The following is a 12,759-nucleotide window of genomic DNA, read 5'->3' as shown; positions in this document are numbered from 1 at the left end:
AAGAAATAGATCCCCAGGTAATTAGATATGTAGAACCAAATATTTAATCACTGATGTTTAACCTGTGCTTGCCAAGCTGAAAGCATCATAATTGACTGCATAATGTCTTTGTTTGTTGAAGCATGGATATCTGTGAGGATAATTGAGCATTTTCATGCAAAGCTACCTTGGAGGCCATAGAAGTAACTTATTTGATGAATAAATGGCATTATGCAAAGCAAAATCACAAGCAGCAAAATATCTGCAGTCAAAGCATTATTCTAGACATCTACTACAATATCACTTACGACCATTTGTTAATTTTCTTTCTCACTATCCAAACAAGTGATGGGCACTTTTAATCCCAGTCTCTCCATTTGAGAAAGTGTATCTAGATTAATAACACTTACACAGCAAAGATACCATCCAAGTACTGCTAGTAAGAAATAAAAATTTCACCCTATGGCCTCATAACGTACCAACATCACATTTCAGAATAAACAAAAGTTCACAAGAAAAAAAAAGTGTTTTTTTTCGTTCAGATTTCTTACTGATTTAAAACCTAATTACCTGAAAATCAAGATTTCATACTAGAAGGTGAATGAATTATTCAGTTGTGCATAATGAGGGGTTAAAATAAATTACTCCTCTCATTCCTACCATTCTAAACTGCAGTGCTGAGCTCTAGAACTAATTGCTAAACAAAAAAAGGAAAAAAAAAAAAACTACAAAAAAATAAACTCTGAAAGCCACTTAAAATTATCCCGCATATTTCTAGATGCTACAGTATTTTATGATGTATTTCTTCCTTACAACTCCGTGTGTCTATAAAAATGTGCTTCCTCCTAATCTCAGGGAGCGTTTTTCAGTGCCTTCTAGCACGCTACGAAGTTCTTTTTACATGGACACTTGCTCAGTGGGGCACAGACAATGAAGTGCTGCCAGAACTTATCATTTAAAAGGAAGACAAATGACCACATCTGATATCACGCATGGTTTCTTTGCAATATCTTACTATTCCCCTTTGTATAGCCTAATACAATCATGTACTACATTTTATTTTATGTAATTTTTACAATCAGGCCTTGACAGTGATGACTTATTCTGTGGGGATGAAACCTGTATGCACTTAATCAGAAATTATTTTATGTGGATTCATCTCTGCAACTAGAATTTAAATGATACGGGACTGACACTCATTTTGCTGAAATTACACCGGTGCAAAGAGGGATGAAATTGGGTACCTCATCATTTCCAAAGACATTCAGAGTATATGCAACAAACCAATTAATCCGTCATGTATTCCTAATCAGTTAGAAGGAGCAGATTCTGCTTCCAGTTACCTCCAACCTTTTCCCCATGTGTATTGTATAATGAAATCTCCACAAGACATGTTCCTGCATATATTAGCAGTCCTGTCCTAGCTTCTAGATCTACCTGCATAATCTAAAATATCTCCAGAATTGATGAAACTCTAATCCAGAAGACTCCAAATCAAGAGAAGTGGCTTGGTAAATAATAAGAAAAAAAAACTTAAAAAAAAAAAAAACCCTCTGATGTCAACATTTCTGCTGTAAATGTTACTGGGCAAGGCAAAGTAATTCCTATGAAAACGATGTTACTCCTACCTAAAAATCTTAGCCACCTCGGTGATTATCAGGCAATTAGTGATCATTAATGGCAATCTTAAGCACGTTACTAGTCCATAAATGGAAATAAGTTGATGTCAGACCCTCTGAACAGCACTAATGACATACCTCTGTGACCATCCCTCTCACAGAAGCAGGACGCCTTGCAATATGCAACACATTTGTTCAAGCAGGATGGCAGTGGGGTATCATTTCCATTTTAGAAATGGAAACAGAAGAAATAAAAATAGCAACAGCCTGTGCTCCAAGAGAAGTGGGTAGCAGATCAGATTAATAAGTGTAAGTGTCACAAGTCACATTGGCCAGTGTAGTATCCAGCTATTGCCTTTATTTTAATTATAAAATTCCAAACATTCACAGTCCACTTTTCAGATAAGCCAGGCATCTACATCTCCAACCAATTTCAACAGTGGTAAAGGAGCATGGCTAACAGGCAGTGTTGGCATGAGTCAGATATGCTGCCTTTTTTTCCACGATACAGTCTGCAGATTTTTGCTGACTCCTGTTAGTTTCTAAAATTGCTGGTAAGCTTATGTTTTACAATCTGTGTGCATCAAAGAAGTACTGATCATGGGGATTAACTTCTTCAAAGTCCCCAGATCTCAAGTTACCAAAAGGAGCAGACATGATGGTACCTTTCTACAAAGATTCTATTTAAAAAAAAAAAAAAATCCTTGAGAAACCAGAGTATTTTCCAGCCAGGAAAGATTTAGTCATGCAAGTATCTGAAGCGAGGTGGGAATATAGCAGGAAAAAAAAAAATCTTTACAAACAAGCCTTCACAGCTTAAGAATGCTTATCAACTACCGAAGGCTTTGAAGGTATTAGCTAACAAATTAATCTTGACAATAAACCCTTGCTTGACTAAACGGTGAAATGCCTCAGCTTCCTATTTTACTGATGAGAGAAATCAGTGTGAGAAACGAAGATGCAAAAACGTAAGTAATAATGCAAAGCGGGTAACAAGAGGCAAATAATAATAGAGAAAGAATCATTATTAATAAAGTGCTCAGCCGGGATACATACAATTGAAGATGTACACCACAGAAAAAGTAAATAAAAGAAACTATTACCTCTCCTATTATTTTTTCACTTTTTTTTTTTTGTGGAATAGGCATGAGTTAATTCATTTATGACAAAAAGTTCAAATCAAGACATACTTGCTGCATTAGGAAATACACAAACAGCTGCATTCATCCTAAAGAAGGAAAAAGTTCCACAAAAGATCATGGTACAACAAAACTCATTACTTAATACACTTAATTTCCATCTCTTGTCATGCACTAGTTTATCCCTCCACTTTAACTGATCTCTCAAAAAAAAAAAAAAAATCTGACATACTTGTTGCATCCATAAGTAAAAAAAAAAGTTAAACTACATATCAGACTAACAGAAAACAGGGGCATACAATAACCTCTGCAGGAAATATTCTAACTACTTACTGAAGAAAAATATACTATGTGTTACGTTCTATTCTAATCCAATATATTAAAATAAATCAACCATATTCTGCAAAAATAAACATATACATTGACATCTGCACACAAAGACACTGCGTTTCTTGATTAAATTCACAGAACGCTGTGCCAGCATACCTCTTCGGGCAGAGCACTCCCCAGGTACTGGATCTAAATACAGGGCTGCATTTAGGATCCATATAACATGTCTACTAAGTGGACCATTCAAATCCACACTGGGAGAAATAATTACTCTGAGGGTCCATTCAGCCATTTATGAAATGAAGCATTTTTGCACTAATTCACAACAGAGTATTATAAATTAAAACCTAAGTTTTAATGGAACAATGAGGTTGTCATCCCAACATTTCAGAAGTTTAACAGGATACTGGACCTACGTGTGCAAAAGTTACTCGCCTGTAAAAGTGTGGGAAAAAGTTGTACAAAACTTAACTGAGCTAGTATAATTGTGTTTTGCTGCTAACTGCCATACCGTAGCTATTAAAGGGAATTCTGAGTGAGAAGGGAATATCCAAATGAGGAAACTTCTCTGGAGGTTGCCATTCATGCCATATCTGTAACTGTAGTCATGCCTAAAAGCATAGTCTGACCTCCAAAAGTCATAATTCTGGTCATCTCCACTACTTGATTATTTTCATTCCTGCCATACCAACAAACAACAGAAGTTCTTCCAGATCAGAGTGCAAGGCTTTGTGAGACCCCATCTGGAGAACTGCATCCAGGCCTCAGGCCCCCAGCAGAAGAAAGATGTGGAGGTGATGGAGCAGGTCCAGAGAAGGGTCACAAAGATTAACAGAGGGCTGGAGCACCTCTCCTACGAAGAGAGTCTGAGGGAGTTGGGTTTGGTCAGCCTGGAGAAGAGAAGGCTCCAGGGAGACCTCACTGCGGCCTTCCAGTACCTAAACAGAGCTTATAAACAAGAGGGAGAGTAACTTTTTACATGGGCAGATAGTGATAGGACAAGGAGGAATGGTTTTAAACTAAACAGAAGAGAGATTTATGTTAAATGTTAGGAGGAAATTCTTTATTTAGAGAGTGGTTGGGCGCTGGAACAGGCTGCCCAGGGAAGCTATGGATGCCCCCATCCCTGGAGGTGTTCAAACCCAGGTTGGATGGGACCCATTGGTGGGAACACTGGAGCTAGATGGCCTTTAATGCACCTTCCAACTCAAACCATTCTATGATTCTATGATATACCAGAGTCCAGGACTCATTTTCCCCCTATGGAAGAAGTTTCATTATCAAGAGTCCACACTATGAGGTGTGGCAAATTTTTCCTTGTTTCAAGAACGAGAAAACTTCCCTTTTACCAGTTTGTTTATGACTGCCTTCATGCAGAAAGAAAAATGCAGCACAGTATTAAAAGTGACATCGAGATAAATGACACACCTTGAGTTAGGCCTTAGTCCTGCCACCCTTGCCTAGAGACCTTTTATAACTTTCCTTCTATGACTACTTGAAAGAAGATTTAGTCCACTCTTAGGAAAATTTGATAATAATTCTAGAAAAGATAAGGAACTATATAGCTGGTTTTAACCCTTCAAATCAGCCTAGTAGGGGTCTGCTCAAAGGAACAGGAGATGGAAACAACTGAGGTACAAAATTCTTTGGATGAAACAAGTTCCGCTTTCCTCCTTCAAGTAAAAAATAATACAATTTATCATTTGATTACTACAAAAACTGGATTTTGGACTTAGAAATCCTTTCATGTTCTTGTTTACTTAACAAATCACATGCATGAGGGCTAAAAAAAAGACCCCTGAACTAATACATACCTCAATGATAAAAGAAAACAATTGATGTGCAAAAGACTGTTAGCCCATACAATCCATAGCGCAAGTTATTAAAAAAAAAAAAAGTCCTGTTCTCGCTGTATTCTCGATCCCACATTCATGGCTCTGGCGAAACAGAAGAAATTCTTTAAAATGTTTAAATCACTATGTAGAAAATCTGTCACAAAGTCAGACAGTATCACTTTTCTCAACACTCTCAAATGAGGACTGAGAATGTAATTTAAAAAGAGGGTGAAAAAATCCAATAAAACATTTTTTATAATAGTCAGCAATATTACAACTTCACATTCATATTCTACGGGTATTTCAGGCCTGCCTCAGATTTAAAAAAAAGTCTGATTTTGAATTGCTGTAATTAGCTGCAAAAGCTTGCTGATTTGTTGATGCAAAATAATGTCAATCTTTTTCATAAACTTGTTAGAATCTTTGTAAATAAATAGCAAAAATTATATAAGGAGCAAAGATTCAGCCTCCTGTCTTTGTCATCTCTTTGCTGCTGGTGCACAGAGGAAGGCATTGGGGGGAGCGACAGACAAGGACTTCTCCCTCACAGGGTGCTAGTGTTCATTAAGGCAGGGAGGAAGGAAGGTGTGACCAACTGAGTTAGAAGAGTAGGTCAATAAATAGTTTGGGAAGCACTGGAGATGGAAAAGACAAATCCCTCCTGATCTGCATGGCTGCAGGCATGCATCATTAATTTTTAGCTATTAAAAAGTGCTGAGGTGTATTCCAAAAACCATCACTCTTATGCTGATTTTCTTCTAAGACTATCAATGGCACTTCTTAATTTCAGCAGCATAGCCTGGACCTAAACTGAGGATATCCAACACATGAGCATCACTGAGCAATAAATTGAGAGTGGCAGACTTTTCAATGTCAGTGTTGCATATTAAGAACATGAACACTCATGAAGCACTTTGTGTGTTACACTATACTGCTTAATATTCTGCGAACAATATTGGTTCCAGTTTTTTGGGGTTTTTTTATTATTGTAAACCCAGAAAGAAGGATCATGACACTATGTAATGGCAATAACCAATTTGCTATAGAAAGCAGTAGAAAGCAGTGGCTATGAATGAAACTCTTGGCCTGATCATAAAGAACACAGCATTAACCGAAGCACTTTGTGACAAGTTGAACAGGATCAAGCTATTATAAATGGGACAAGAGATCTTAATCAGAGCTGCAACCTCAAGCACAAATCATTATTCACTGATACCTGTCTTTCAGCACCTGGAGAAGAATGGAAAAGCCCATGCAGGAATGGGCTAGGAGCAACCAAAGACACAAAGGCATCGCTCGGGGGTACGAAGAGAAACAGCTATTATTTTGAAGATTTTTTTTTTAACCTTCTGTGTATTTTAAAGGTGCTAGATATGTTTTACTTTAGCACTGAGGACACTGAGCTTTCTTTCTTTCTACCAAGAAGTCTGATTGAACATTTACAGGAATATGAAGTACGGCATCTAGCTCTGCCAAATTCTATTTATGGTCCAAAAATTTTATTCCAGTGTTACGTTCTGCTAAATCTTTTCTTTTGCTAAGGCAGATGTTTTAACAAGGCACTTGAAAACAACACTTTCTGCAGCCCATACCAGCACTTGCCAGTACCATTTTTATAAACACTCTAGGCACAATATGTATCCCAAGCATACAGGGATCAAAAGCTTCTTGTGCTGCTGAAAAAAAAAATAATAAAAAAAAATTGTACAAAACAGTCTGGGGCCCAATGCTGCTTCCACTATGTTCAACAACAAAGAGAACGAGCCATTTTTCTCTTAAACTACTAAAATGCTCCTGAATCATAACCCCTATCTGGCAGGGTTTTAAGTCAAACATCAGTCTGGAAGATAATATTACCTTGGCTAAAGGATTCTCACAGAAGGGAAGAATAGAGAATAAAGGCATAAGCATGTCAAATCACAGTTATCAGTGGGCAACTACAGTCTATTTTGGGTTTTTTTTTGTTACAAAAGATTAAAGTAATAATAATTTGACCATGCTTCCATCAATTTAAAATGCTCTGCTAGATAAATATTTTTTAAGATTCGCACAACGGGCCTCCTATGTAACAATGAATACATTGCAGACTAATGTGCTGACAAGCTCCAGCTCTCTTTCTAGCAGCTGAATTCTTGGATAAAATCATTTTGCAGGGTATGAGCAATGCAGTTCTGAAAATAGCATCACTGCAAAATGAAAGATGGCAAGAACCACTACAATGCTGATTTATTTCAGTGAAATTTCATATATTATGTTCAGTGTCTATTTTAATGCTTTCATCTGAATTTTCATACCTAATAAAATGCAAAATTGTAGAATCTGCGAGCTTCAGTGCCCCAATGTAAATTGTTAAGAGGGAAACAAAAGCAAACAACAACAAAAAAACAGAATAATAATAAAAAAAACATTCACAATTTATATCATAAAGTATGTAAGACAGAAGAATGCTTTGTGGATCCAAATAATAATTTGCATTTATCAGTACCACATGTGCAGAGACGCTCACAAAAAGAAAACAACACCAATCAACAAGCTGTTTTGCACTGATCTTTAATTGTGTTTCTACTAGAAGAATGGGCTGGGGAAAAGCTTTTAAAAAAATCTGTGATTTTATAAATCTTCCATAACTCTGTGCATCCAGACGTGTGCTGCTAAGAAAACACTAAGAGGTGATATCGCACTTCCCTGACTCCAAATACATTACATCTTTTGACTTTCTTTCCAACGCACTGCTATGAAGGAATGCTTCAACAGATTTGTTCTTAATTATGAAAATTTTAAAATAGACTGTAAAATACAAATTTCAAATGAGAAGGAGCCCAATATTTTACTAACCTCTAATGAAGTTGTATTTTCTAATTAACATCAGCTGTAAATTTGGCGTGCTTCTTTCACAGATTTTAAGCTAAGAAATGAGATTGTCTGTATATAAGTGGTGTCAAAATCCCCAGGTACAATGGTAGAAACAGATGAAAAAGACATACTGTAAATATCTTCCATCTACATTCAGTCACTGATTTATATAGCAGGCGATGCTCCATACCAAGCCCAGCAACATTTTCACTAAGACCTACACTGTTTAGGTTCACGTGCAGAAACCAAAAATATGAACACCCCAGTTGTGCAAGCCCTAATTCATATGACTCATACAGACTTCCCTGAGTTGTCCTAATCACACCAAAACAGTAAGGATGATTCAAGCGAATAAGAAATAGGAATACACAGCTTCTTTTCTAAAAATGTCCTTGGCTTTCATGCCTGCATACATACATATATGTATGCTTGTATGTACACTATTCAATTCTCTGTATACTATTTTTATCTTCAGATGTTTTACACCAATTTAACTAGTTAGCAGATCTGTCTTGAATGTAATGCATAATTTATTCTCTACTCAATTTATTCTCTACTCAAATACCCAAATGTATGGAAAAACAGAGAACGAGTAGGAAAAACAGAAAAAATAAAATAAGCTATATCTAGAATGATGTAATCGTAGAAATAGCATTATTGATACTGAAAGCTTTTAGTCCCATGTTTGTCAAAAATCAAAATACCTGTTTTTGTTTACGTTTTTGTTTTTAATCAGAATAGCCAGACTTACCTGGAAGCAGAAGGTCCATCTCTGTATCAACTGATACTTCTTACCAGTAGAAATATCAAAACCACTAAGACATAATGTTCCAAAAGTCTACTTAGGAATTTCAGCATTTTTAAACCAGTTTTTAAACTCGAGACTATCTGCTCTGGTGCAGGAGCGATAACAGAGTAGTAATAGAGTCCCATGCCACCCTTACCAGGGAACATGCAAAACTACATTTACATAATAGGTTTTTTTTTGTTTGTTTTTTTTTTTTTTTTTACAAAATTCTGAATAGAAATGGATGATAAAGAAATAAATAAGCCTATAAAGGAAGAAGTGCATTGTGTACAGTGTTAGTAATAGGGACACGGTGGCTACAAGGACAGGAGAACTGTATATAATGATATTCTCACATAAGTGCAAAATATCTGCAGTGTTGCATGTATAATTGAAATATTTGAAGTTTCTGTATTAAAGGTAAGAGCATCTAATAAAAGTAAGAGCTAACATATAACAGATGCCTCATACATAATACAATGAAAACGCTACCTTTTAACAAAACCTCGAATATATGTTATCAGCAGGTAAGCCTTATATCTAAAGATCAAGATATAATTATTTCTATTCTTAAATTGTTCATTAAAGGAAGTCCTCAGTTATTTGCGGTGAAATATTCCAACAGATGAAGCAACAAATGTGTTTACACCACCTGCTCAGATTTTCAGTGAGAAATTAAGGCTCCCATTTCATACAGCACACACCTCCACTTGAAATTCTCTGCACATCACTGGGCAAATATACCACAACCTTTTTGCCGAGTCAGAGCAGTAAAATGAATCCAATGCCTGAGATTCTATCAAACAGCCATTGCTTAAACTTTCAGTAATTGTTGCTAAAAATACATCATACTGGTATGGTTCTGTATTGGCAATACACACTTTTGAATGCTTTAGTAAAAGCACGCTAAAAATACTTGCTGATGCAGAAGAAACAGATGACTGAAGGGAAAGTGATTGTACAGTGATGAGTTGATGAGATCACAAACTACACAGCCTTCAAGATGCACATTTTCATACAACAGTTGGGCAATGCTGCTTCCTCAGCATAACTTTTCAACTAAAAGAAAAATAGACTGAAAATAATGGGAAAAGGCAGGTCACTCAGAACACAGTATCAGCTAATCTTCGGTTCTTCAATTATTAATATCTCTTCTTCATTCTCTTCTCCTGCTTTTTTCTCCTATCTTTAATATTCTTAATGTAAAATCCTTCACTTTAAGGGCATTCCTATTTGTGTCACTTCTCTTTGTTCTTCCCCATTTGTGTTCTGTAGCAGGAAATAAATCCTCACTAACTGTGAAGACTTTGATATTCAGAAAGATGTTTTCTCTTTCACCTGTTACATCATTACTTTTTTCAGCACAGCTCTCCCTCCATCAACCTGTTGTACCGTCTCCTAAACGAACCAAGCCTCATTTGCACTTTAGTTTCAAAAGGAGAAACATTACTATGAAGGATGGACAGGTGCTATAGATTGTTTCTAGACATTTTTCAATGGAGTAATAATGGAAAAAAAGAAAGTTAATGGTAAGTAGACTGTGTAGGACATGAAAATGCTACTAACAGCATATTCAGAATTACTTAATCATAGGTGTAGTTTATAATTAGAGTTGCATTAATATAACATGCTTCCCTGTTGACAATTTCTATTATCATGCCTGGCAGGAAAGGTAAATTCTGAAGGGAAATGGCAAACATGGACAGACGTGAAAAATAATTCTAAAGAAACATCACTTCATGTAATGCTTAGATCCAGACTTCTATCTGAAATTATACAACCTTCTTTTTCCACAATCTTTTTATTTCACGAGGTTCTATATTTCCCTCACTCTTAAAATCAGACAAATCTCATCTCAAAGCTCAGGCGTGGTTGGTTGTGTACGATACACTTTGGCAATACAGAAAGAAACAGCCAGATATAGGAGCTCAAGCACAGGGAAAGCACTGATTTAAAGCCCCAGCTTTGTAGTTTGTTACTCTTATTTTTATATGGTATGTCTTTATACATAGCAAAAGTTTAATTTTTTAAGATAATTTTCCCTTCGATGAAAGGCTGCATGTATTCAGTTCAGAAGGCACGAAGTGGTTATTTTACACTTATCTTTGTATTCCTTTTTTTAAACAGCGCGAGCATCCCCTTGGAGACTTCTGTTAACAGAACCGATACTCAGAACCGAATCCAATTATAACAACCTTCCAGCAGTACTAATTGGTGAAAATGCATTGCTGGTAATTGCTGTAAACTCATCCTGCTGTACGGAGTGAACGAGGGCAATAAATTCCACCCAGCGTTAAACAATGGGGAAGACTCCCATCAGCACCGTTTTTCTTATGTAAAATGCATTAAAGTGAGTCATCCACTTAAAAGTTCCCTACTGATAGCTTCAACCCAGATCAGGGACTAAGGTAAGTGCTCCAACATAACAATAACAATAAAAGCAAAGAAGGTGTGGAGGAAAAAAAAATAAAATAAAAGGAAGAAAACACGCTCATTAGTTCATAGTGCTTATTTCAATCTGTAGCCGAATCTCAAAGATGATGAATTGGATTATTTTTGCCCTTTTATTGCCTGCCTTCATTATGCGATCCTCGCACGGCTCCGGGCAGCAGTTTCATGCTAATAAGTACACGGTGCTTCGAAGATCCCTGTCTCCCAGGCATGCCGAAGCAAGCTCGCTTCGCAGCGGGTACCACCTCCTCTCGCAAAGGTGCTTTTGGGAAGCGCTAATTCTAAGGCCGGCGCTTGGGCTCGAGGAAGGAAACAGTCCCTTAGTTGTGTGGCTTTAAGCCCGCTACAAAAGCCGGGCTTGTGCACATGCGTGCGCACACACGAAACCACACGAACAAACACATACATAAAACAAACCCCGGAGCTGTCAAAATACTCCCGGTGCGCGCTGGCGTGCGGCCAGGTGCGAGGGAGCGGGGCTCCGGGCATTGCCGTCCTGCCTCCGAAAGGCACGCAACCTCGCCCCGCCGTTCATTTTTCTTTTCTTTTCTTTTTTTTTTAATAAAATCCCTCGAGTTTTGATTCTCTTTTTTCTGATTATTTTTTTTTTTTAAGAGCGCCCAAACTCCAGCCAGACCGAAAAAACCCCGGTAGGAGGAGGAGGCGGGCTCCGCGTAACTCGAAACTTTCCTCCTCGGCCGCTGGGCTGTGTATATTTAGCGATGTCGGAGGCACAGCCTTCACCTCCAAAAGTCCGACTGCCACCGGGGCACGGTCCCCTCGGCTCCCCTTTCTACTCAGCCGAACCCCCGCGGCTTTCCCTCGCCGCCGCTTCCCACGCAGAGTTACTTTTAGCAGCGCTCGGTACCGCCGTCCCCCAGCGCTCGGAATGCCCCCGGCCCGGCGCTGCCCCCCGCCCCGCTCCCGGCGCTGCCCCGGAGGGACTTACGTGGTGGGCGAAGGGAACGGGCCCTCCGAGGAGTGGTTCATCACCAGGGACTGGAAAAGTGTCAGGCTAAAGATCAGCAGCCAGCCAGCAGCCATCTTCCTGATCGAAGATCGATCCCTCTTTTTTCCCCCCAAGTCGGCGAGACGGTAATAATAATAAATTCAATTATTGTGCGTGCCGGGTGTGGGGGGGCCGCTGGTTTTTAAAGGCTCCTCCGCTGCCCCCGCCCGCCCCCTGGCACAGCCCAGCGATGTGCAGGGAGCGCGGCCGAGGGTGGGGAGGAGGAGGAGAAACGATGGAGATCGGTGGGTGGAGAGGGGGAAGAGAGGAGCGAGCGAGGCACTCCACTGTCTGCTACTCCGGCAGCAGCTCCAGCTTCATCCGATCCGCCGCCATCAGCGCTACTTTTGTAACGGATCCCCGCTCACCCCGTGCGTGCGTTCGCTTCCCTGATTTATCCCCGATTGCGGAGCAGCAGCAGCAGCAGCAGCAGAGGAGGGGGGGAGGAGGAGGAGAGGAAGGCGGGGTGGGGGCTCCTGAAGGGAGAGGAGGGAAGGGAGAGTTGGCGGCGGGCGGTTTTCTGCCGGCTGCTGCCTTCCTGCCGGCGGCGGGAGCGGGGGCGGGCGCCGGGCGCTGCGCGGCCGCGCTCCTTACATGGAGCGGGGAGCTCCGGGCCGGGCCCCCGGGCTGCGTGCCGCACCTCCGAGCCTCCCGCGCGCTATTTTTAACGGTGCTTCGTGCCTGTTTTAATCCTTCTCCCCCTCCCTCTGAAGGAGCAGCCGCCGCACGCCCAGCAGCGCGCCCGGCCTGGGGTGCA

The 12,759-nt window shown here is 39.5% G+C and overlaps 1 protein-coding gene across 7 annotated transcripts in view; it reads right to left on the bottom strand.

The window, feature by feature from the left end:
* Positions 1-12,548, bottom strand: part of CACNA2D1 (calcium voltage-gated channel auxiliary subunit alpha2delta 1) — a 361,729-nt gene extending 349,181 nt beyond the window's left edge. For 3 of the 7 annotated variants that reach the window (XR_002434297.1, XR_002434298.1, XM_021384460.1), the window contains exon 1: positions 11,943-12,548. Coding sequence is in view for 3 of the 7 variants with exons in the window: in XM_021384460.1 (XP_021240135.1) it covers positions 11,943-12,037 (95 nt within the window). In the remaining 4 variants the exon portion in view is untranslated. The remainder of the gene's footprint in view (positions 1-11,942) is intronic. The other 4 variants (XM_021384456.1, XM_021384457.1, XR_002434299.1 and 1 more) reach the window with 3 other exon arrangements.

Source organism: Numida meleagris, chromosome 1 (assembly GCF_002078875.1).
Source record: "Numida meleagris isolate 19003 breed g44 Domestic line chromosome 1, NumMel1.0, whole genome shotgun sequence".
Classification (NCBI taxonomy): Eukaryota; Metazoa; Chordata; class Aves; order Galliformes; family Numididae; genus Numida; species Numida meleagris.
The sequence above is the reverse complement of the archived record's forward strand: the minus strand, read 5'-3'. Positions and strand labels throughout refer to the sequence as shown.